Here is a 24,663-nt window from a genome sequence, read left to right as displayed (position 1 = left end):
CAGGGTGACAGAAGGGATCACCAAACCGAAGAAATTTTCTGCAACCTCCAAAAAGCAGAAACGTATGGCCAGGAATGTTCTTGATGAGCTGAAAAAAACACAAAGTAGCTCAGAACTAGAACATTTTTTAACAACAAAGGATGAAAATATCATTGCCAAGATGATCGAGCTGTTACGAGAGGAAATTAAAAAGGCCTTTAAAGAATATGAGAACAGCCCTCTCAGAAAGCTGTGTGTGGCAGAGATTGCAGGATATGTTATTGCATTAACTGTCGTAGTTATTGTAGGATTGATAATAATGCTGTAACACTGGCTAGTGTTACAGCATTATTATCAATCCTACAATAACTACGATAGTAGTTAACACTGATTAGTGTTACAGCATTATTATCCTCACCTCGATCCAGCCTCACCTCGATCCAGCCTCATGTTGGAGGCTGGATGCCTGACCCACATACCAGGGAAACCTGGAAATCAGATAAAGCTGATTTATTTTGCAAATGTCAAAAATGACATTAAGTGGGGTCTTGATTACTGGTCAGCAAACCAGGCTGCTGGGACACTAGGGAAAATGAAAGCAGAGGTGAGATATGTACAACTTAGTGAGAATTTGACGACTGACTAAGTAGCTTACTGGATAGGTGGAGAAGAATCCATCTATCCAGTAAGGTGGGGTTAGGTTGGTTCTGGGGAGGGAGCCGAGAGCTGACAGATGGTTTTGACTTGCGTTGGAGACTCACGGGCAGTGGATGAAGAGGAGCATTTGTTGCCAGCAATGGATGAAGAAAACCAGAAGATCCTTCAGAGAGGGTTTACTTGAGGATGTTAGGTTCTTGAGCAACACTTGGGCTTCGTTGGCTATCGATTAGCCACAAGCATTTTGCTGTTTTGTACTAAAAGTCAGATTGTAATTTCATTTTTTAGTTTCAATGTTAAAAGAAGCGGGCTGCACAGTGGCGCAGTAGGTAGTACTGTTGCTTTGCAGCAAGACCCCGGCCGGGGTCTTGCTGCACGGAGTTTGCATGTTCTCCCTGTGCATGCGTGGGTTCTCTCCGGGTACTCCGGCTTCCTCCTACAGTCCAAAAACATGACTGTCAAGTTAATTGACCTCTCCAAATTCTCCCTAGGTGTGTGTGTGCATGGTTGTTTGTCCTTTCTGTCTCTGTGTTGCCCTGAGACAGACTGGCGACCAGTCCAGGGTGTACCCCGCCTCTCGCCGAAACGTTAGCTGGAGATAGGCACCAGCAGCCCTCCCGACCCCACAAGCGACAAGGGTGTACAGAGAGGATGGATGGTTTTTGTTCTGTTTGTGTTATTGTCAGAATGTGTAATAAATATGTATTTTGTTCAACAAAATACATATTTATCCCTTGCTCCTCCTTAGTTGAACCTTGTTCTGATATGCTATTTCATTATAAAGATTCATTGATCCCCTTGTCACAGGCGACTTACCAGATTAGTAGATTTTACAGTATTTAATATAGAATATGAATAATTTTATGTCGAACAAATAAGTAGCAATAATAATAATAAACAGAGTACAACTGCCACTGATTTGGTGCCAGATGCCACAGCTTCTGTATCAGATTGAATATCACAGTAAAAAAAAAAAAATCCGTAAAAAAAAACAGGGAAATGTTCTGGTAATATTCTGCCAGTACATTTTCTGTTTTTTTTGACAGAATTTCCGGCAGAATTTTTTCCGTAATTTAACAGGGTTTTTTCCCCGTAATTTAACAGTTTTCATATGTCAAATTTTAAACACAGAAAACTGTGAAATTATAGGAAAAAAACCTGTTAAATTACAGAAAATGTACTGGCAGAAAATTACCAGGACATTTCCCATATTCTAAATCCCCAAACTTGACATGGAAAGTATATTTACCGAAGTTAAATGGCCACCTGCTTTTATGTTAACAACCGGGACATCAAATCATGTTTAGCAAATAAGACAACTGCAGCTTGATATTTTTAAAAAAGCAGGATTGAGACATAAGTAGCATAAATAGTAAGACAGCAATCACCGCGTTATCTATATATTTGTAATTACAAATTTTAACACAAACCATACCTAAACTATATTACCAAATTTGAACCTAAACAATATTTGAGCAAAACAAATAAAAACACTTTTGTTGTCATTTAAACAGAAACCTTCTTCAAGATTCAGCTGAAAAGGTAAAATCTCTTTCTCAAAGGTATTTACTTTATAATGTATTTAAATACATTTTTTTAGCTGAATATGAATACCTGTTAAACTGGGATTATGTAAAACACACATTTGTTTTAATAATGAGGTACACAGCAAAAACTGAAGAGTTAAAATTTCAGGGTTATAGGAAACCACTGGGGGGGGTGCAGAAGAAAAAGTTTGGGAACCACTGCTCTACATCATGATGGATAAGTGACTTTGCCAAGCAAACTGCTTTCTTGCAGAATTTGATGAGTTATTCAAAATACATTTTGTGTTATGTCTGTTATGACCCTGCATTAATTAATTTTTATACATTTTTTCTTTGTATAACTTTGATGTTGGCAAAATGAAGGAATCACCTAGAGTTAGGGGACTTGAGAGCAAGATAAGTGATACAGTTTCAGTTGACAATTACTTTTTCCTTTGTTACCTAAACAGCTATTTACAGAGACCTTTGTTCATTTTTATGCTTTCAGGGTTTTTTATAGTGAAAGATATCTTGTGAAAAACCCAGATCTAAAATTTTATAAGCCTTTTGATATTCAAAACTCATATGGATTGCTAATGAATGTTTGTTCACTGTACAACAGTTTATAATGTTGGAAACACAGCTGCATAAATAAAACAAGTGTTTAAAATTGATTTATTTGTTTTAGTTTTACTTTATTATAGTTAATTTTAACTAGAACTATAAAGTGACACATTTTGGAGTAAATACCTAACACTTGAAAGTGTTAAATTAACACTAACCATTGCATCCCAAACAGAGTTAATTTAACTCTGTTTTGTGAGTTTAAAAAAAAACAACTGATCCAGTGTTAAAAATGTAACTATTTTGAAAGTGTTAATTTAACTCTGAAGAGTGTGGACTATATAACTGCTGAAAAGGTGTTAATATCAACTCTGTGGGAGTTAAATCAACACTGGGCTCGTCCTGGTGGTGTTTGAATTAAATACTAGACAAAATATGTATTATTTACTTTAGTAAATCAGCCAAGAAGAAAATGTGTCTGAAAAGTTAATGCTAGGTGTTCTGATAAATGGCGTTGTAGCTTCCTGAGGCCTAAAACACAAGATCTTATTCTGCAAGTTTTTCAAAAGACTTATTATTGGCTTGAAAGATTAGTTGAATTACAGGTTAAGCATTTCTTTAAAAAAACTCTGAATAAGGAGACAAGTGTGGGTCTTCACAACAAAATGATGTTGGTTCGGTTCAACTGAATGAGTCATTAAACATGCATCAGTTGTCACCATTAACAGTTGTATAAAAGGTGAACTATGTGAACCCCATTCTTCTTCTGCCACCATTCAAAGAGATGCCAGACCTGGAAATTATGCACAATATTAACTTGGCATGAATGGGACAGTATTTTATTTACTTTTTTTGTAAATGAAAGAAAATTTGATTTGTAAACACTGTAACCATAAGATTTGACCAGTTTATGTACTGCAGCTTTAATCTGAGTATCATTCTATGGTTGCCTATTACCAAACAAATTTTTTAGCACCATCCCACAACTGCAAATATTGAACAAATATTTTAAATATTCAAAGGAATATTTGTTCAAGGTATAAATTTTGATACAGACGCGACAGATCACAGTCGAGATTTTTCAAAGAATAGTAAAGTTGTCCTTTACTTTACCACCAAATTGCAGATACCAGCTTTATGATGTGCTGCCATAAGCTTTTTTATATAATGTGTTGAATACCTGAGAGCACCATCTTTTAAAGTGAACATGTTGGGGTGTATCCCTGCACAGTCAGCCATTTCAAAAGAGGTAACGTACCTTCAATGGTGTAAGTCAGCCATATCAAAAACACCTACTGGATTGATTATAAACATTGGCGTACATCGAATAAAATCACCTATTTCATTTCTATTTCTTATATTTCCCAACAACTGAAGTATCTGGGTTTTTTTGGGTTTTTTTGTAGATACACAATAATTCAGATAAATGTTTTAGATACCCTTGAAAAATCCTCACCATTAACTCAACATATCTGATTTTACAGATGTCTGGGGCAAAGATGTTACAGTTCCTCCAGATCATTTCCCGTAGGAAACCTTTGGAGCCTGAAGGAGAAGCGTCCAACTTTCGGCGCTGCCTGACCACCCTCGACCTGGTGGCTCTGGGGGTCGGCAGCACCCTGGGGGCTGGTGTTTATGTGCTCTCAGGAGAAGTGGCCAGGACCTCAGCTGGTCCCAGCATAATTATTTCCTTCCTGATTGCAGCGCTAGCCTCCGTCTTTGCAGGATTGTGTTATGCTGAATTTGGATCTCGGGTTCCTAAAACAGGTTCAGCCTATCTCTACTGCTATGTGACCGTGGGGGAGATATGGGCTTTTATTACTGGCTGGAACCTACTCCTTTCTTATATCATTGGTATGCAACACAAGTGTGAGATAATAATGAAAACATCTATTTTTGGTTAGTTTTTTTTTTTCTTGTAAAACTGTCTTAGGTGCAATATATGAAGATAAATTAAATAATTTCTGTCAGCGGTTTGAACAGTATTCATAGTTATTAACATTTTCACACACTTGGAATTCCAAATCTGTAACTTGAACTAGATAACCTCAAAGTAGCGCACAACATTTTCATAACAAAACATCTGGAAATAGAATGTGCATTTATATTCAGAATCCAGAGTTCAATGATTGCTTCTCCTTGCACAGCCTACACACAGGCCCACTCATTTCTTAAATTATAAGATTTTCTAAAGCAATTGGATGCACTGGATCAAATTAAGGGGGTGAGAATGCAAACGCATGTTACACTTTTCCATGAATTGTTTTCTGTTTACGTCCCAGTTTGTGACTTATCCGAGTTGGAAATCCAAAAAAAAAAGAAAAAGAAACACGGAAATTTGTGCTTGTAAAAAGGGAAAAGTAAAGGAGTACAAATGTTTTTTCCAAGGCATTATATATTGTTTGGAGTTTGCTCCATAGGTAAAATTTTATTGCACTTTTTAAACATTTTTTTTTCTTGGGTCTTTGCTAAAGGAACATCAAGTGTTTCAAAAGCATGGAGCGGGACCTTTGATGATCTCTGTGGAAACGTTTTGGCCAACTCTCTGGGCAAAGTGGCCATGATAGGTTTACCTGGACTTGCTCCATACCCAGATTTCTTTGCAGCTGGCCTCATAATGCTCTTATCAGGCAAATTTCATGATTTACCACACATTGACATATTCAACAAAAAGCATCCAGTGCGTATGTGTTCAAAGTGATTATTTCTTACTTTTTCTTTTGATAGGGATTCTTGCATTTGGAGTAAAAGAGTCGGCTACAGTAAATAAGTTATTTACAGCCATAAACATTGTGGTGTTGCTGTTTGTAATCCTTTCTGGTTTCATCAAAGGGGACATCAATAACTGGTACATTAATGAAGACACAATCCAAAGACCATTAAAGTATGGGCATCTTTTGGTTTAAAGTTATATTTCAGTTGCTTCTGTGTGGTTCAAACATCCTGAATGATGACATGTCCTTTATTTAAAGAAATTATGCATTCCATAATAAAACCTTCCAAGGTGGAACTGGAGGATTTTTTCCCTTTGGCTTTGAGGGAACATTAGCTGGAGCAGCCACTTGCTTTTATGCTTTCATTGGATTTGACTGCATTGCAACAACAGGTAACTAAAAGGTTATTTGTTCCAGAGTTGCAAACCTAAATTATTCAAAGCAACATGTTTTTATATCTGTGAGACTTTCTGAAGAAAGAATATTTACTTTGGTTGTGTCCTCAGGAGAGGAAGTTCAGAATCCTCAGAAGGCAATCCCAATCGGCATAGTGGCATCCCTCCTCATCTGCTTCCTGGCTTACTTTGGTGTGTCCGCTGCCTTGACTTTGATGATGCCCTACTATATGCTCAGCATTAGCAGCCCACTGCCTGTGGCTTTCACATATGTTGGTTGGGACCCGGCAAAGTATGCAGTGGCCATTGGATCCCTCTGCGCACTTTCAACAAGGTACAAATCACAAGATTTAAGTTAGAAACTCACTAATATTTTGTATTTTAGAAGAGCATGATTAATTCCATCCAGATTTTCAGAACATCTCACTGTTCTTGTTGTCTTGTGTAGACAAAATTGTTATGGATATGACCACTGCAAGAATACTGCTGGATATTTAAGCAAAGGTAAATAATGTTTACTGGGATAAATTCTGAGTGTTTTTCATTTAGCCTGCTGGGATCAATGTTCCCGATGCCCCGTGTTCTCTTTGCCATGGCCAGAGATGGACTTCTCTTCACACCACTCTGTAAAATGAGCTCCAGACAAAGTCCTGTCATTGCAACGCTGGTTTCTGGGGTTGTTGCAGGTAAATTCATCAATATTTTAAGGCATTTTCATGATTTTTTGAAAATTATTTTTTCTCATTATTTTTCTCTAAGCTGATTTTGTCTTTTTTTAAATTTTTTTTACTAAAATGAAAATTGATTCAAAAATAGTCAAAGCATTTTTGGACTGCGTGGCTCAAATATTGAAATATATGGTTTGTAATTCAAGTGTGATTTGATTAAACTGATGTTAAATCTAGTAAACATAATCATATCTTTGCAGCTGTCATGGTGTTATTGTTTGACTTGAGGGCGCTGGTTGACATGATGTCAATTGGAACACTCTTTGCCTACACACTTGTTGCCATTTGTGTTCTTGTACTAAGGTAAAAATCGCTGTCCATTTTATTATTTTTGTTTATTTTGTAGATTTGAAGTTGCAATGCTTTTTGAGATTGTGTGTGATTTACTGCTCCTTTAGAGGTCATAGATTTTATTGTAAACCAAAACACTTCACTCTAAAATGACTTATGCCCCAGGCAGATTTAGGCTTAGATATTTGTTTTCAACCTGAAAGTTTGTTACTGGTATAAAATGATACTATAAAATTTTCTGTTTACAAAATATCCATTCATCAAAACTTTGGTCTCACCAAGGGCTCCTTACAGCGAATGTCTCTGTGAAAGTGAAAGCAGTGCTCAGATATCAATGTTGGTATTGTGGTTAGCTGAAGAATTTGCCCTTTCAATCTTAAAAATTTCAAAGTAAAGTGCTCACTTTATGAAGCAAGAGAACAAATGTTTTTTTCTCCACACCAAGTAAACTCTACTGAAATATTTTTGTGAGTTGCATCATAAAGACGATGTATCAAAAGAAAGAGGAAACATGATGCCAAGTTACCACTACAGCAAACGCTGCATTATCAGCAGGTGCAGAACAATTTATAAAAACTGATGACATATTGGGTTGTTTTCCTACACTTTAAAGCTAATGATTTTGTACCATCAATAAGGACTCTTTATCAATAACCTTTAAAGCTTACATGAAAAATCTACATTAATGCGACATCCCTAACTTACTTGCATCCCTTTACTTGTACAGGTACCAAGCTGAACACAGTGAAGATTCACATTTCAGCAAGTCAGAACCATTCACATTAGGAGGTGTACTGGGTCCTCCCTCCCAAGGAACCCCACGGACATCAAAGAATGTGTCTATTTTAACTACTGCTACTGGTAATTCTCGTTTATGCCCTGTATACTTCATACTTTACACAGATGCTGTTTATTGTGAAGGATTGCTTAATTTTCCATTACTGCTTCTTCGCAGTTTTAATTTGCATAATCCTGAGCGTCTTAATATCCATGGGTGTAGACTCCCTACGGACACTTCAATGGTGGAGTTTACTTGGTGTTTCTGTGTTTGTGCTGATACTCGTCATTACTGTATTACTCATCTGGAGACAGCCACAGAATACAGCCAAAGCTGCTTTCATGGTATGCTACTGTCGCATGTTTATGCAATATCTGACTTGTATTTTCAGTTACTGAAAAATCAAGTCTTGCTATTGTAGTATTCCAGTTGTTATCTAGTATTACAAACTTTGTATGAAAACCTTCTTTTCTTTTTGTCCACAGGTCCCTTTTGTGCCTTGGGTTCCCATTTTAAGCACTTTTGTCAATGTCTGTCTCATGGTTCAGCTTGGATCAGACACCTGGATTCGTTATGCAGTCTGGATGATCATAGGTATGACAAGATGACGTAACAGCTTCAGAAAAAGACACATTAAATGTGAAAATCCTCTCACAATGTCAGTTTGATCACAGATGATGTAACTTTTTTCAACAGGTTTAACCATCTACTTTTGTTATGGGGTTCAGCACAGCGTACAGAAACAAAGGATGGAGAACTCACAGGAATGAGTCAGTTTTTAAACTATCACCACAATGATGAACCTAAATATTAAAGGAATTTTTATGCATTAATGTTCTAAAAGTATTTGTCTCTGGTGTTAAGCCTTTTATATTAGCTGTGCTATTTAGATTCTAGAAAAATAACTTTTACACAAACACGACATAATATTGAACCATATTTTTGTTTTGCCCAAAATTAAAAAACATCATATTCCCACAAGGTCACAGACACAATTCTGTCACTTTTAAGATTTGTCCTAAGAAGTAGAACGTGATGCAAATAAATTTGTATCTTGATGGTGAGGCAAAGGACTGCTGTATTTTGTAGCTGAAAATTATTGTACTTAAACAACTGGATTTTGTTCATAGTCATTGTATCTGCATCCAAAATTAAAAGTGTCCTTAGAAATGTTAATTAAGTAAACATTTCCTAATAATCAAAAAATGTCTTTCTTTCTTTCCAAGGGCTGTGAAGAAATGTTCATAGACTTTGAACTGTTACATTTTTGTGAAATTTACAGACATTCGCTAATTCGCAACACAGTTAAGAATCTTTGTTTTTCTGTTATTTACATGAACTCCATGGAGATGAATGATGAACTCACCTTCACATTCATAAGCAAAACATAACATAAAATGGAGGAGGAAGGAACTAAAAAAAAGTCGCCCCATTTCAAGTAGGCAGAGTTTATTTGACGCACAGCTCTTAACAGTACTAACCAATGAGAAGAAAGTAAAGTCATCGGTCTCAGCCAATCAGAGAAGGGGAAGCGCATTGTTCAAAAAACCAAACGTTGTCGGGTAGAACCAGTCAGCTGGAGTGCTGAAGGGCGAAAACAGAGAACGTGGTTTGATGCAGATTGATACACCAGACTTAAAGAAAGTATTTTGCATTTTATGCAGTATTTAAAGGACATTTATTGGATTGTTTTTTTCTGGAATCTAGTCGGCCTTTTTTTATTTCAACAAAGCAAACTGACCGTCGCTTTAAAGGTAAGTCATTCAATACACGTTAAAACCTCGGATAGTTAGTTCAGTATACAATTCTGATTGAATGTATTTTAGAAACTTGCTAATTAATCACAATATATAAATCGCTTAACTGATCGGTGTAGAGGGGCGACTCACCGCACGTTTTGAGGGAAAATGAGTGATGTATTTGTATTAAGTTCGATCAAATGATTTTAAACGCACGGTTCTTCACGACTCATGCGTTAGAAACCCGATGTGAGGTGAGCTCACACGCCTCAAGGCTTACAATAATGTGCAACATAACCTAGCATGGTAACAAGTATTCTCAGTGTAATGTTTTTAAAGTTAAAAAAAAAAAAAAACAGTAGCACGCTATTTCAATTGTTTGTTATATAATAATGGCAGTAGTTACACAACATTATAAAAACATTCAATGAGTTTTGGTCCGAAGTAATTACCTGCAGTGTGTCACCTTGCCGCTAGATGCCGCTACAAACCCCAAGCCACAGTTATTTAATTTCGAGAAATGTTTTCAGTAAGTGAACACTAGAGATATAAGCTGTTTTATGTTATCATAAGTTTACCAGTTTATATTTAGAATATTTCAGAACACTTTTCAAGAAAAGATTAGCTTTTAGTCTATGTCTTCTGTTACTTTGCATCATGAGCAACCATATAATAAAGTATTTTTACTAGCCTGATTAGAGAGTCAGATTTCTCTCAGGACAATACATTTTCTGAAACAAAAATGGTTAAAGTGTTGAGGACTATAATTGCACAAAGTAATATTTCAGAAGGCCTTGTATTTGGACATCCCACTTTCACTCCAAAGAAACTCATGATGATTTGCTGTTGCAGGAAAGCATGGCGCTGTCTTTGTCTTCCCCGTATGGATGTCACTCTGATGATGAAGAGGATTTGGCTGTGTTTGAGTCCACGGCAGCAGAGCATGGAGGAATGACCAGACCACGTCTGCCTGAGATCTCTGTCATTTCCCCCGGGCTCGAAACCAGGCCGACTATTAAACAGCTGGTGAGACTCAACAAAAACATGCTGTTATTTTTTTCCTTCCCTTTTTTTGTCACTGTTACTGATATGTTGTTAAGCTGTACCAATATATCAACAAATGTTAAAGCAAACCTATTATTTTTTTTACCTTTGTCTATTTTAACTTGATCTACTATGTCTTAATGGAAAATCCAAAGCAGCAAATTACTCAGTCTTATTTTTTCATGTAGAAAGTTGCTGCTAAACCTGGCAGCTCTGATGAGGGAACCTCAGAAAGGGTGAAAGTTTTTCTGCGCATTCGCCCGCTGACTGACTCAGAAAAAGGACAGGAGCAGGTTGGAAAGTCTTTTGTTTGTAACTATTAGCATTTGAAATGCATCTCTGTTGCTTGTGAATAACCTATAGTCACTTCTTTTCTTTTCTCTCTTCTCTTCTAGGGCTGTGTGGCAATCCAGGATGAGGAGACATTGCTGCTCAAAGCTCCATATGAGTCTCAGAACATGAGGACGGCAGAAAGAGGCATCACCCAGAGCATTCACAAGTTCAGTTTCTCAAAGGTAGGAGAGTTGTAGATTTGCTTGCTCTTCTTAAGCATAACTTTAAGAGTAAAATCAGGTTAACTTAGAAAAATAAGAAGCTGAGATTAAACAGTGTTCTTTTTGACCTAAGTAAAACACACACAAAAAAATTATATAGAAGAAAGACCTCATGATAACATATCTGTTATTTAGAAAGTAGCAGATCTAAATGTTTTTCCATTTATTTTCTTTCCTAGATATTTGGTCCAGATACGACTCAGCAACAGATCTATGAAGGCACATTGAAGAAAATGGTGAACGATGTTCTCAAAGGAGAAAACAGGCTTCTCTACACCTACGGCGTCACCAACTCTGGAAAGACTTACACCATTCAAGGTACGTTACCTCTTGTAGTTGTGTCCTGTTGGGCTTTTGGTTAAAAGGCTTAAATGTAAACTGCATATGTGAAACTTTCCCCTTTAGGCAATGGTCGAGAGGCAGGCCTGTTGCCGAGGGCGTTGGTGTCTCTGTTCAGGAAGCTGCAGGGTCGTCTCTATGGTGCGATGGACCTGAAGCCCATCATGTATCAGGATGTCAGGCAGCTGGACAACAGTGAGATGAAGACGGAAGAAATCCGAAGAAACTCCCTCCTCAAAGAGGTAAAAGCCGCCCTCCCAGCGCAGTAATAAAGTTTCTGTCAAAAATGAAAGATTTGCACTCCTGGAAAAAGTGAAGCTTAAAGAAATGTGTCTTTTACTGCATGGTTGTAGAAACTGTGGTGTTTTGTGTGTCAATTTATTTTGATCTCCTTTTTTAAATTTTTTTAAATAAGAAAAACATGGGTCTTTGTCCTGCCTCTTTTGTCGCAGTTCCAATTGTTTAAAAATATTTTTAATTACTGTAGATATAAGCAGATTAAGGAGAGTAGCTACTTTCTTCTTGAGGGCCTACCTTGACTTTTAAAAATAAACACATTTGCCTTACCTGAATGACACGGTAGGTCTTTTCCATTTTGAATAGAAATGGTCACTATTTAGCACTTCCTTGGAACTCTAAAAATGTAAAAATATGAATTATAAATAACAAGATGCTAGTAGTTTTATTTTACATTATATTTTTGCATTGGTGATATTGTGTCTCCCACTGATCGATTGTATTCAAATTAAAGGCTAAAGTTTCACTATTCCACTCCATTCAAAGGGAATTATCTGTCTTTTTTTTTTTTTTTTTTTTTACAGACCAACATAAATAGTTTGCACTGATTCTGTGTCATAGTTTAGACTCACAACTCTGTTATTCTTTTAGTGGTTTGAAATCACTTCCAGTCTCTGATCTGCAGCTGTTTAAATTATATAGTATGAGTTTAATGAAGAAGGTTTTGCAGGTTTTAACTCGTAAACCATACTGATGTGCTGCAGGATGAAAACCAAACTTCTCGTCGAGCTGGTACCACCACGGCCTGGGACAGTGGCATTGGAGGGCTTTCTTCCACCACACACACTGCCACTCAGCTTGAAGGTTGGACATAAAATGATACCTTATAGCTGTTTTCTTTCATGAGATTCCTGGAGATTTTTTTTTCCATCAGTTGTGATGCAAAAAAGTAGAAGGAAGAAATAATAAAACTGTAAACTATTATCTTAACGTGCCTGCAGAATCAGCTGTTTTTGATGGACTGAAAAAGGATAACTGATCAATTCCTCCCCCTCCGTTTACAGACACGGACAGCGTGTGCCTGGACCCGGACAGTCTGTCACTCAGTGCAGGCTGTGACCTGGAGGAGGGGGTGCAGTTTTCCATCTGGGTCTCCTTCTATGAGATCTACAATGAGTTCCTGTACGACCTGCTGGACGCATCGCCCTCCCAGCAGCCCCGAAAGAGAGTTACTCTGCGGCTCAGTGATGACAAGCAGGGCAACCCTTACGTCAAAGGTCATACTCACTTATTCACAATAATATCTTTGAAGTATTTTTTTTTTGTTTGTTTGTTTTATAAAGTAATAACTGTCTGTTTTCCTTTTTGTCCTATCAGATCTCACTTGGATTCAGATTCGCAGCGCTGAAGAGGCCTGGAGGATCCTGAAGGCGGGGCGGCGTAACCAAAGCTTCGCCAGCACTCACCTAAACCAAAACTCCAGTAGAAGGTTGGAGCCTGTTACACTTTTCTTTCTTGAAGCTTTCTCTTGACATGTTTCCAAAATGAATTTATTCGAATTGCATTCGATGGCCCCCCCTCCCCCGTATCATTAGCCACAGCATCTTCTCCATCCGTGTCCTTCATGTTCACCCAGAAGCCAGTTCAGGCCAGGCGATGCACATCAGCGAGTAGGTTTTAATTGATTTTATTTATTTATTTATTTTTTTTAGTTTTTGAGGTAGTAAAACTAAGCGTTGCCTCATTCGCAGGCTGACTGTGTGCGATCTGGCCGGGTCGGAGCGCTGCAAAGAGCAGCGTAACGGTGAGAGGATGAAGGAGGCCAACAACATCAACACCTCCCTCCTGACGCTGGGACGCTGCATCGCCGCTTTGAGGCACAACCAAAACAACAAGTACGACGCTCGTGACGGAGGCAAAATACGAGCGGCAGAGTGAACGTGTGTTTTTGACTTCAGTGTGAATCTAAAAATGCGTTGCCAGGTCCAGGCCCCCTCAGGTGGTTCCTTTCAGGGACAGCAAACTGACCCGCGTCCTGCAGGGCTTCTTCTGCGGCAGAGGAACCTCCTGCATGGTGGTCAACATCAATCCATGCGCCTCCATCTATGACGAGACCCTTCAGGCACTCAAGTTCTCTGCTATAGCTACACAGGTGATTAAAAAAAAAAAATCTCTTACTATATAATTTCTGAGACGCATGTTTGGCTCTACATTCATGAAGAATGTGAAAGGAAGATGAGTAGATTTTTGGCTTCATTGGCACTTTCTGGTGATGCAAGCTGGAAACTACCAAATTGGATCTTTTTCTGATCAGTGAATGCTCCACGCTAAACTCTCTGATCTCACTGATAACTCTTTGTTGTGGAAGCTACCGAGTGAAGACTCAAAGTTGCGTTGCTTAGCAATTTGTGAGTTTGAAAATGAACTCGGAGGGAAGGCAGAGATTCAAGAAGCTCTTTAAAAGCTACATTTCTATAAAGTGTTGATCTCTCTGCGCTTTATTCAAGCTGCACCAGGCTGGGGAAAAAAATAAAAAACTTTCAAAGATGTTCTGTTTATCTGAAATGAATTGGCTAAAATCTGTGTAATTCCAGCTTGTCCACGGCCCGTCCACTAAGACCAGAGTGGCCTACATCCTCTCTCTGCTCCGAGACCCTGCAGCACATGGCAGTGAAAGCACTGTGATAGAGGAGGAAGAGGATGAAAGTGATGTAGAGGATGGAGATATCACCTTGTTGAATACAGAGGTACTGTTTTTTATCGCGTTTATTCTTTTGGATGGGATAACGATTCCATGTTTAGCAAAGCTAACCCATCTGCAAGTGAATTAGGGTTAATATATTGCCAAAAAAGCTTTAAATAGAGAACTGGTTGCTCTATTCATTAACAGCTAAAGATTAGAGCACAATGTAATAAACTTCATTAAATGATTATTCATTATCCTGATTATTAATTGATTGTGTGGAGACTCTGGTAAATGAATAACTGGTTAAGCTGCTCAGGAACCCCCACTTCAAGGAAAGTCTAACCTTAACCCAGAAGATGGACTTGTACAAAAAAAAACTTTTAAAGATCTATAGATATGTTATACAATTTCAGATTTTAATTTTTATTTTGTCACAATTGTTTTCCAAATGGTGACAAGTACTTTTAAGCTTGGCGATGAGAAATTTTTATTTTTTATGATTAATTATATTTTTAATACATTTTTATTATTATTTTAATTACCTGCTTTGTTTTTAAGTTGGTGATAGATTTAAGAGTGTTTGATTGCAGCAACTTTGGAAATCCATAAACCAGTTGTTCTAATTTTAGTGCAATTTGAAAGTAAAATCTCCAAATAATCTTCACACATTTAAAATCTGGACCATTTTCTCTAATCTACCATCCAACTGTGTGTGTTTCACAGTCACTGCTGCAGGCCATCGACATCCTGAAGAGAGAAGTGCGGCGCCAGCGCGAAGAGAAAGACGTCCTGGAGGCTAATGTGAGAGAGCAGGTCGTCTCTGAAATGATGGAAGTCATCACAGGAATGCAAGAGGGATTCACGTATGTAGGCTTCATCTACCATAGAGTTTAGTTTGAGTTGTAATACTTTACAGCAGGAGTGTCGGTCTACACCGTGGACTAAAATTAAAGATTTGGTCAAACTTCCACGGCAAACTGATTTTAAAAAACATTTTTTTTTATGTTGTATTGTTTGTTTTATACCTGTGTTGGTTCTGCACACAAGTCCGGATCTGCCCTTTATAACATTATGAACAGGCTGCCTGTTTTTCAGCTTTTTGTTTGGCTAGATGTGACTGGTAGCATGAGGTCGCTAATGAATGTCAACAGGAGAGGGGGATGGTGGGTTCTGACTGACATGACGATGCAACAACAGATTATCATGGAATTTATTATATTGTGCAATATTGTGTGTGTGTGTGTGTGTGTGTGTGTGTGTGTGTGTGTGCGTGTGTGTGTGTGTGTGTGTGTGTGTGTGTGTGTGTGTGTGTGTGTGTGCGTGCGTGCGTGCGTGCGTGCGTGCGTGTGTGTCAGTAGGCCAGCTCTAATAGGCATTGATCTTTTGGGCCAAATATAATTACACTGTTGGCCAAATTTGGCCACCAGGCCTGAGTTTGACACATGTGCGCTACAGACCCTTGAAAAATAAGCAATTATATTCAAGTACCAACACTGTCTTGTAATGTTGGATTTTTACAATCATTTTTACTACACGTTATATAAAAGACTCCTCTGTCTTTTATATATATATATATATTTATATATATATATATATACACACATATAGATGAAAATTATGAAAACAGGCTTTTTCCAGCAGTTTTTTGTGCAAGTGACATGCTTTATTTTCAATTTTCCGTATCAGAACTTACATTTTTTGTTTGAATCATTGATGGCTTTTGGGTTTTTGAGTTATCGATAGAACCCAAGTAAAATTTGAATATTCAAAATAATCTACACAACTTTTGGGCCTCTAGATCCTCTTAGATTAGGGTTTTAAACTGGCCATTGGCTCTCAGGCTTGGGTACGACTTTTTTTGTTAAATTGTAAAAATGTAACAAAATGAAGGCACCTGACAACTATTTAATGTAGGATAAATGACTCCAGATCTCACAAGTTAAATGTGGAATGTTGTAGCTAAACTTACTAGTTTGTCAGATGCAGTGAGCTGAGGTTTACTGATTACTTTTAGCCGTTAAGTGTTTTGTCACAAGAATCGACTTGGCTTACATGACACAGTAACATTAAGATAAAGAAAGAAATGCTGAACTGGAGTGTGATGGACGTGGATGATGAGTTGTTGCGTCTTCCTGTCAAACAGTGAGACGTTGGAGGCTGAGAGGGCTCTGATCGAAGAGAGGTACGAGGACAAAATATGTAACCTGCAGAAACATCTGAAGAAATTCTACAGCCAGGAGCTGAAGGTAAGATTTGTCTTGCTGTGCGTTCAGAGACTGTAAAATGTTGTCCTTGAACATTTTCACATCGTTTCACCAAAAACAAACAAGCCTTTTTGGAACACGTATTCCAATTTATTGAATATGATTGGATCTTTTTTACTTTCCTAAATATTAAAGCTCACAGTGGAGGGTGTTGGGGTAAAAATGAAGGTCTCAGGAAAACATCATTGCTATTTCTAACAATGTTGTAACCAGGTAACTTCTGAAGGTTAAGCGTGTATGCTTGCTTTGTTTCACAGGAGCGTGATCAGGAGATTGAAGCTTTGGCTGCTGCCCTTGACAAAAAGCAGAAGGAAGACGGCGTCTCCATGACAGCACCACCCGTAGAGCCAGAGGGGCCTCGGCGCTCTCACCGCCTCTCGTCTCAGACCGAGCTGAACCGGCTGCGTGCCGAACTGGATCAGTGTCGCGCCGAGCTTCTCACCAAGACCCAGGGTACAGACCGACTGCAGCGACGCTTCAGTCAGGTGTTCACGGGAGGTTGTCATTAGCATCCATTGAGCGCGTTGCTCTGTTTGCCTGTGCAGACTTGGTGAAGCTGAGGATGAAGCTGGATGTGCCAGGTTCGGCCGGCGCCCTCACCACCGCAGCGGATCGCAAGCTGCAGGAGGGTCAGCGGGTCAGTTCCAGCTCCATCACCTCAAAGGAACTTTTTCTTTTAGCTGCTAGTAAAACTCTTCCCTCTAGCAGAGACTAAAAATATTCTCTTTTTCTTCTTCCTCAACAGAACCTGCGCCAGCTCCGATTGGACCTGCAGAAGCTGGGAGTGGATCTGCAGTCTGGTGAAAGAGCTTGTTGCCGCAACACAGGAGGAGAGAGGCTGCGGCACACACTCGCAGCTGCAGACGATACTGTAGCCAAACAGGTAAAACAAGTCGATCCTGCCAAGTTTTTAAAGGTATAACTAAATAATTAAGTGTTAATTAATTAAAGATAGCATTTATTTCTATAATTCCATTCAAAAAGTGAAATTTGTACATTATTTACTATTTAGATGTATTGCACACAGTTATTCATTTTAAGAATTTATTTCTGTCTTCGTGAATTGTGGCTTGCAGCTAATGAAAAGACAAAATAGTTTCCTGAAAGTAGAATCTTAAACACATTTTTATCACAGATGTGTCGGCCTATTAAAGTATTACCATGTGCAGTATGTTGATCAAAGCTCCATTTGCATGAACTTCTCCAGTAAGGAGACATGGGACAGAAGTGATCAGGTGTCAACAAAGCCCAGATTGCGTTAAAAGAAACCTTCAGCTCATCTGCGTGATGCGACCTGATGTTTTCTCTTCTTTTCCTCTTAGTTATACTCCATAGATCCTCTATGGTTCAGTTTCCTGGCCAGTCAATTGCACATAGCAATGCCGTGATAAAAAGGGTATTGGTACTTTTTGGCAGTACCAATATCTGTATTGGTACTTTTTTTTCTCTCCATTTTATACCAAAAGCTTAAATCCACTCAACTTTCCATTAAATGCTGACTTGCAGCAATTCCTAGATATTTTGGTTTGTATCAATTACAGTTTTTCCCTCCTTGTGAAGGTTGAGGACTGTCAACTGTAAGTCTAGTTGTCTTTCCCATAATCTGAGTCCTTAACAAGCGGCCTACATTTGAAAAATATTTTTTCAATGGCCAGATGTAGTACTCAAAGGGAAGCCAGAATTATCCAGTCACTTTAAATGTGAATAGTTTAATCTTCAAATTTAATTTCTAAAATGAATTTTTGGTGTGATTTATTGATGTCCACCTGTAGAATAAGTAATAAATGCTGAGTTTTGTTTTTTTCCATTTCTCATTTTGAAATGCCTTTCTTCTCTCCCTTTGCTTCCTAACATTCCTGTTGCACAGCCAGCTTTAAAACTGAATTTGGGTTTCTAACACCTTCACCAGGTGATAACTGGGCTGGAGCACGTTGCATTTTAGCTCTTCCCATCTCTCCCTTCTCCCTCTGTGTTCCTGTCTAACCCTCTCCACTGACTTCTTCTCAGAACCAGATCCTGATGGAGCTTCAGAATGACCTCACTCTGGTCAAAGCGGACTTGCGGCGGAAGGCGGATACCCTGGCGGGCCGCGCAAACCCGCCCACTACAACTTTTGCCGCACCCACTACTCCAGGCTCCTGCAAAAAGAGGGGCTGCATGGCGACCACGCCGAGCGAATGCGAAAACCGGCCGCCCCAGAAACGGTCCTTTTTCCAGTCTGTGTTTCCGACTCGCACACCTTCGCGTAAATACAACGCCCTCGCGGCCGCAGAATCCAGCTTGACTCCATCTTCGCGAATCTTGCGCTCCCGTCAGCCGTCTCCACCCCCAAGCCCCCTCCTCACCCCACGAAGCCTCAGAGGAAAATACTGAGCTATTTTTTTTAAAAGGTTCGATTAAGCTTTCTGATTCAATGCTAAATGTATCAGCTGGTTACCTTTATATTTTTATACTTTTTTAAATATATATTTACTTTTTTGCAGTCATCCAAAATATGATTATCAGTTAATGCCAGTAAAATGATCAGTGCTTTAAGATTTTTTCTCTGGGGTTGACGGACTATAAGGTCAGAGTTGTGCATGTCTGCAAATCGGCTTCATGTGCCTTAGCGACAAATATTTCCCTACCACAATAAATGTCTGAACTGTGTGTGATTATAATGGACAAAGCTCATGCACAGCAAACTAAACTAAATGTTCACCTGCTGCTTCTATGTTTTCCAGTTTCTGTTCTAAAATAATTGTAAGTTTTCTTCTTGTCTTGTCTGGGCTGCATGTCAAATGTTCTGTTTTACTTTTTATGTTCGGTTTCAGGTTGTGACTTTAGCTTTTAGGGATTCTCGTTTTAAAAATAAAACGGTATATTCTGTAACATTTGAAATATGCTGGGGGTTTTTTATATTGTCTTTTAAAAGGCACAAGAATCAAGCTGATCTTGTTTAAAGTGGCTTGAAGTTTTCACTGTATGTAAATGCAAAAGTCAAAAAGGGAGAATGCTCATTTCTCTATTTTTAAATATGCATTACTAAAGTTATGTGTGAATAAAATGTTTTTGTGCTCAACATATTTTGCTACATAATATCATTGTCAGTCTTATGCATGACAATGTAGTTTATTGGAAATTAACTGGGAGGTTTTCTTTAAAAAAAAAAAAATCCAATTCCAACTTTAGAAAAACAAAGTAACATTTCTATAAGTACATAGGCAAATATTTACAATTAAAACTTTATTTTGAGCAAATTTCTGTCACCATATTGTCCATATTGAGTTGAAGGAGTATCATGGTGTGAAGGAGATGAGGTTCAGAGGAGACACCCTCCTGACCGGTGTGTTGTTGTTTGAGAGCGGAGTGAACAGATCAGCTGACGGCGTTTCCACCTGATCTCTGACCTGCGAGATCTGCCTCAGCAGAGCCTTCCCCTCTTCTCGTGCCTACACAGCGATCAGTCAATGTAACCAGCTGCTGACTTTGACAGAATAATCATGGACTCCATGTTTAAGACTTACATCGTTGTAGTCACAGCAGCGCTGCGCACAGAGCGAAGCCTCGTCGTAGAGTTTGTTCTTGAAATAGTACTGACCCAGGTAGCGCAGAGCTGTGCTCACCTCTGCATGCTCCAGTTGTTCCTGAAAGAACCATTAAAAAGACTCATTCAGTTCATCTCACCTACGTTAGAAACACTATTCCACCTCAATTGTCAAATTCAAAACATACAAATTAACCTGCTGCTACAACTAAGTGAAATCCTTTTGAGAGCAAAGAAGTTTCCTATTCAAAGTTACAACACACGTTCCACCAAATGCTTACCCCGCAAGAGAAAATGTCTTGAATGTAAAGCATGTAACACTGAGCAGCATCGTCGGACTCATTCAGCTGTTCGTGGAGCCTGTGGTGGGACGAGATCACACTTTAGTGGAGAAAGAAGCTGAAAAATTAGCTACAGATGATCTAAAGCTGAGGTTATTGCACCATTTCCTACCCAACATAAATAAAAAAGGAATTTATTTAAGGGGAGATATCAATGGAGGCACCAATATGAAAACTATTTAAATTTCCAAACTAGGCAGGAACTACTACACTAAATAGCTAAATACCACTTTTTAACAATTAAATTGAGATCAGCTTACTTTGCTAGTTTAAGAAGAGCCATTTTTTCTACATCGCCAACAGAATAAGCCCTCCAGTAGCACTGCAAAAGAAGAATATATATCTCAAACAAAAATCTTTCTTAAAAACAGTTGAATACTTACAAAATAAACCCAAGGTGCCGATAGCTGCAAGATGTTTACCTTCTTGGCTTCAACTTGCTGTGAGAGTTTTTCATAGCTTTCCCCCAATGCAACCAACATGCGAGAGTCATTGGGTCTGGAGGCAAAATGATCAAATCAGCGATGCACAGTTCAAAGTGTTTAGACTGAATATAAACATTAAAAACATAAAATGAATCCAAACCTGAGCTGGTGAGCCTTTCGGTAGTAATACAAACAGTAAAAAGGCATCTTAAGGATTTCATATGTCTGACCTAATCCATACCAGGCACGATAATCCCGCTTGTTCACTTCAATTGCATGCCTGGGGGGGGGGAAAAAACAAGCAGAGGTAACATTTCTTTAAAACATGAGATCTTGAGGTTTTAAAGCGACTCAACCGGTTCAACACTGAGCTAATCGGTGAAACATGTTATCCGACCTGTAGGCCTGGATGGCGGCTGAGGTGTTCTTCATTTCCATGTATTCATGGCCCATGAGAGTCCAGGCTCCAAGGCAACGAGGGTTCAGTTTCAGGGCGCGCTGGAAGTACAGAGCTGCTTTCTCATGCTGAGAGCGTAAACTGTAGTAGTTCCCTTTAAATGAAACAAAGTTTTCATCAGAAACAAAAGCATGCTACATTTTTTTTTCAATTTTATCAGAAACAAAAAAAAATTATACTTCATTCCGCTTTACAATTGCATAACTCCATGTTGGATTGGGGCAAATGTGAAGATATATTGACTTTTGCAGGGCTCCTCTTTTCCTCGAGGAACAAACTCAGGACTGTAAATAAGTCTAAAGATTATCCTGAAAGTTTAATAATGCGTTGACGTTCCTTCGTGATTTTTCTATTCTCACTGGGATTAACTTATTGCTTACCAATAACGCAGCATGTCTCCACTCGGTATTTATCAATCTCCACCAGGTTGTGTGCTAGATAACTTAATTCAGGCTTCATACTCTGTAAAGACACAAAGCACTGACTCAATAAAGAAATAAAGGGACCTCTGGATTTTCATGAAATCCACTTCATCCCTATTGATCGTGTGCTCAAATCTGAGACGACACATTTACAAGCTGCAAACTTACTTTGACATATAGCAAATTAGAGAAGGTGTCCATGTTGTCGATACGATACGGATCGTGCTCCCTCAGTTCATTAAACAGCGCCAAAGCTTGGTCGATATCTGTAATAAACAGAGACACATTGCCGTTAGATTCATCCTGCTCACGCAGCATTTTCCTAACATTTAGAACTGGCCTTGAAAGACGTTTGAGAACCTCTGATGTTGTGGTAGGCAACAGCAATCTGCGAGATGATGTAGGTGCTCTTGGAGAAGCCGGCCTCAATGAGGTTTTGGTACTTCTGCAAAGCCTCTTTGATCATCTGCAGCTCAGTATACATGTGGGCCATGAAGAAGTCTTTAATCCAGCAGTCAGGCAGAGACAGGGACTTTAGCTGTACAAAGAGAGCAGAGAATATAAAATCTATATAAAAAAAACTTCCAAGGTTTGCTGCTGTAACATGACAAAACATGAGAAACTTCAAAGGGATGGTTACCATTTCGATGTTTGTGATGAGGTTACTAAGCTCCAGCCAGGCACCCCAGTGAAGAGGAAGGGCTTGAATTGCCTCCACAAACACTTCCACTGCCTCCTTCAACAGATCCAGCTTTCGTAAAACTACCCCATACCTGTTTTCACACACACACACACACACACACACACACACACACACACACACACACACACACACACACACACACACACACACACTATGTTTATTTGTAGCCCACTCTTTCCTTAATCAAATATCCCATTAATGAGCATATTTACGGAGAAGAAGAACTTACAAATACAGCGTGAAGCCATCCAGCTCTCTTGCAGTGTGCTTCTTACTGAGCTCAACTCTCAGTTCTCGCAAAGCTTCGTTGCGCACCTGACCCTTCTCCAAAGGACCTAAAACCACACAGAATCAGACAAAACCCTTTCCGGAAACAAGGGAAGGAACTCCTCTGTTCTCTAATTGGTGGAAATCAAAAGGATCTTACCCAAACTGTCCACAGTCTCATCATCCTTCTTTTTCTCGCCCGACTAAAAATAAACAAGCATCTATTCATGAAAATGTCTCCAAAACAGAGCGATCAAATCGTCACATGAATCAGAGACAGATAAGTGTTTATTGACTCTTACCAGATAGCGGGAATACATGTAGAGGAAATAAGCCTTCTGGCTGCAGCAGCCCTTTAGAAAGTAAGCAGCACGGTCATACTCTTTCAGGTCAAAGTAGGATTTGGCCAAAGTGAGGGCATCCAGGTCTTGAGCGTCTTCCTGTATGGGAGGTAGACAATGGCAAGAAAACAACATTCACTCCTCATGATTACATGACTTAATAAAAATGTATAACTCTTAAGGTGTTTTAAGTAATAAATGTGATCTGAAAAATTGGTCAGCAGGGGGCAGTATGCTTTTAAAAAGAATCAAGCACACTGCCTTATTAAAGGAGATTGAATCAGTAACTATTATACAAAAAAAATATCACCCTGTTTAATTACTTTTTTGGTGCAAACAAATCCCAGAAAGTCAAAATTAAAAATTTGATAATCTTGAATTTAAAAAATGCTTTTAAATTAAAAATATGATCAAAATTGCCTCCAGAGAATCTAAATATCTAAAAAAATAAATAAAAGAAAATTCACTTCTGCCAAAGACTGCCTGGATCAAGTATTTAGTAGACTACAATATTTCTGGTTCCATGCATTAAAATTCAGCTTCATTAGTCAGTTGGATGCATATTCACTTCCACTTTAATACCCACACTTTATATAAATCTTAGTAGGGAACTTCAGAGGAAACGAGTAAAGCTGAAACAATGGAATCATCAATAAATGATGCTTATGTGTAGAGATAGGAAATGGTTTGCATACATGTGCAAAATAGAAGCACATAGCCCCAAAGCTATACAAATTTATTAATAAAATGTACCTTCATTGTAATTTTAAATACTAAACAATAAAAATTATAAAACGACTGAATAATGAACATAAGTGAGCCAATAATGACATTTCTGATAAACTGCATCATTACTGATTTTGGTTTTTCTTTGTTATTCGTGCATAAAACCCCAGTGAATCTCAGACTTTCAGAAAAGTGAACTAACCTCAGTGAATGCTGGTTCTGGGGGTAAATTATCCTTGGGAAGAGGATCCAAAGCAAACGCCAACTCAGAAGCCCTGAAATGCAAACATCGCCGGTGTTAGCATTTACCCCGCTTGTTTACTTATCAACAGTAAAAACGAAGCGAAACGAAAATTCAATACCGTCACTGACTGACAAACATCAAACATATTTAGTCAAATAGTGTCATTAAACCTGCTATGTTTTAGCTTAAAACATGTTCATCAACAGCGCTAATTTAGCTAACATCAGAGACATGACGTTTATTTAGGTTATTTTTCTGTGTCAAATTGCAAAAAGATACACATTAAATAGCACTTTTTTTTATCTCGCAAGTCTTACCACTTCGCGCTATGCAAAAGTCCTCTTTCTTTACACAACGATATGACAGATATTAGCTGTTTCTTAATTTGTGCCAGATCTCCGAACTCACTGCACAGAGCCGCCATTTTCATATTTCACCAAGCGAACAGGTGATTGGTTGAAGAAAGAAGCTACGAGACTCAACTTCCTCTTCCCATTCCCTTTCAGAATAAAAGTCGTGGACATTTTATATGACGTAAAATAAACTCCCTCCCTCAAAAGAATAAGTATATTTCAAAACTCTTACAAATGTGGCATATTATTTCCAACCTTAAGTCATCTCTGACCAGTTTCTCTACAGCATTATCCCAGCACCACCATCTTTACTGTAAGTATATTCTAGTCACGGGCAGTACGCCATTATGGCTTTCTTCTGAT

General features: G+C 38.5%; 3 protein-coding genes across 3 annotated transcripts; 2 read left to right on the top strand and 1 right to left on the bottom strand.

The window, feature by feature from the left end:
- Positions 1 to 4,210: 4,210 nt before the first annotated feature.
- LOC106923473 (cationic amino acid transporter 2) lies at positions 4,211 to 8,402 on the top strand. Its single transcript, XM_014996510.2, has 11 exons — positions 4,211 to 4,580; positions 5,201 to 5,356; positions 5,454 to 5,610; positions 5,699 to 5,832; positions 5,947 to 6,169; positions 6,385 to 6,521; positions 6,764 to 6,866; positions 7,582 to 7,715; positions 7,810 to 7,976; positions 8,118 to 8,226; positions 8,329 to 8,402. The coding sequence occupies exons 1-11, from the start codon at positions 4,211 to 4,213 to the stop codon at positions 8,400 to 8,402; spliced, it is 1,764 nt and encodes a 587-aa protein (XP_014851996.2).
- A 771-nt stretch (positions 8,403 to 9,173) lies between these two features.
- Positions 9,174 to 19,558, top strand: kif20a (kinesin family member 20A). The gene is made up of 19 exons (XM_014996509.2): positions 9,174 to 9,386; positions 10,224 to 10,397; positions 10,604 to 10,708; positions 10,811 to 10,930; positions 11,149 to 11,287; positions 11,375 to 11,550; positions 12,310 to 12,409; positions 12,610 to 12,822; positions 12,923 to 13,034; positions 13,141 to 13,215; positions 13,297 to 13,440; positions 13,529 to 13,697; positions 14,140 to 14,292; positions 14,955 to 15,094; positions 16,375 to 16,477; positions 16,753 to 16,948; positions 17,041 to 17,132; positions 17,241 to 17,378; positions 18,503 to 19,558. The coding sequence occupies exons 1-19, from the start codon at positions 9,291 to 9,293 to the stop codon at positions 18,866 to 18,868; spliced, it is 2,811 nt and encodes a 936-aa protein (XP_014851995.2). The 5' UTR covers positions 9,174 to 9,290; the 3' UTR covers positions 18,869 to 19,558.
- A 29-nt stretch (positions 19,559 to 19,587) lies between these two features.
- Positions 19,588 to 24,409, bottom strand: cdc23 (CDC23 (cell division cycle 23, yeast, homolog)). The gene is made up of 16 exons (XM_014996512.2): positions 24,265 to 24,409; positions 23,906 to 23,978; positions 22,939 to 23,076; positions 22,797 to 22,839; positions 22,599 to 22,704; positions 22,307 to 22,439; positions 22,027 to 22,204; positions 21,835 to 21,932; positions 21,625 to 21,706; positions 21,185 to 21,338; positions 20,948 to 21,067; positions 20,785 to 20,860; positions 20,623 to 20,684; positions 20,303 to 20,381; positions 20,002 to 20,121; positions 19,588 to 19,926 (listed from the first exon to the last, which is right to left on the bottom strand). Exons 1-16 carry the CDS (start codon positions 24,375 to 24,377, stop codon positions 19,774 to 19,776), a joined length of 1,728 nt encoding a protein of 575 aa, XP_014851998.1. The 5' UTR covers positions 24,378 to 24,409; the 3' UTR covers positions 19,588 to 19,773.
- Positions 24,410 to 24,663: the final 254 nt, after the last annotated feature.

Source organism: Poecilia mexicana, unplaced genomic scaffold, assembly GCF_051168715.1.
Source record: "Poecilia mexicana isolate PSO_F unplaced genomic scaffold, ASM5116871v1 scaffold_14, whole genome shotgun sequence".
NCBI lineage: Eukaryota > Metazoa > Chordata > Actinopteri > Cyprinodontiformes > Poeciliidae > Poecilia > Poecilia mexicana.
This window is presented reverse-complemented; position numbering and strand designations above follow the sequence as displayed.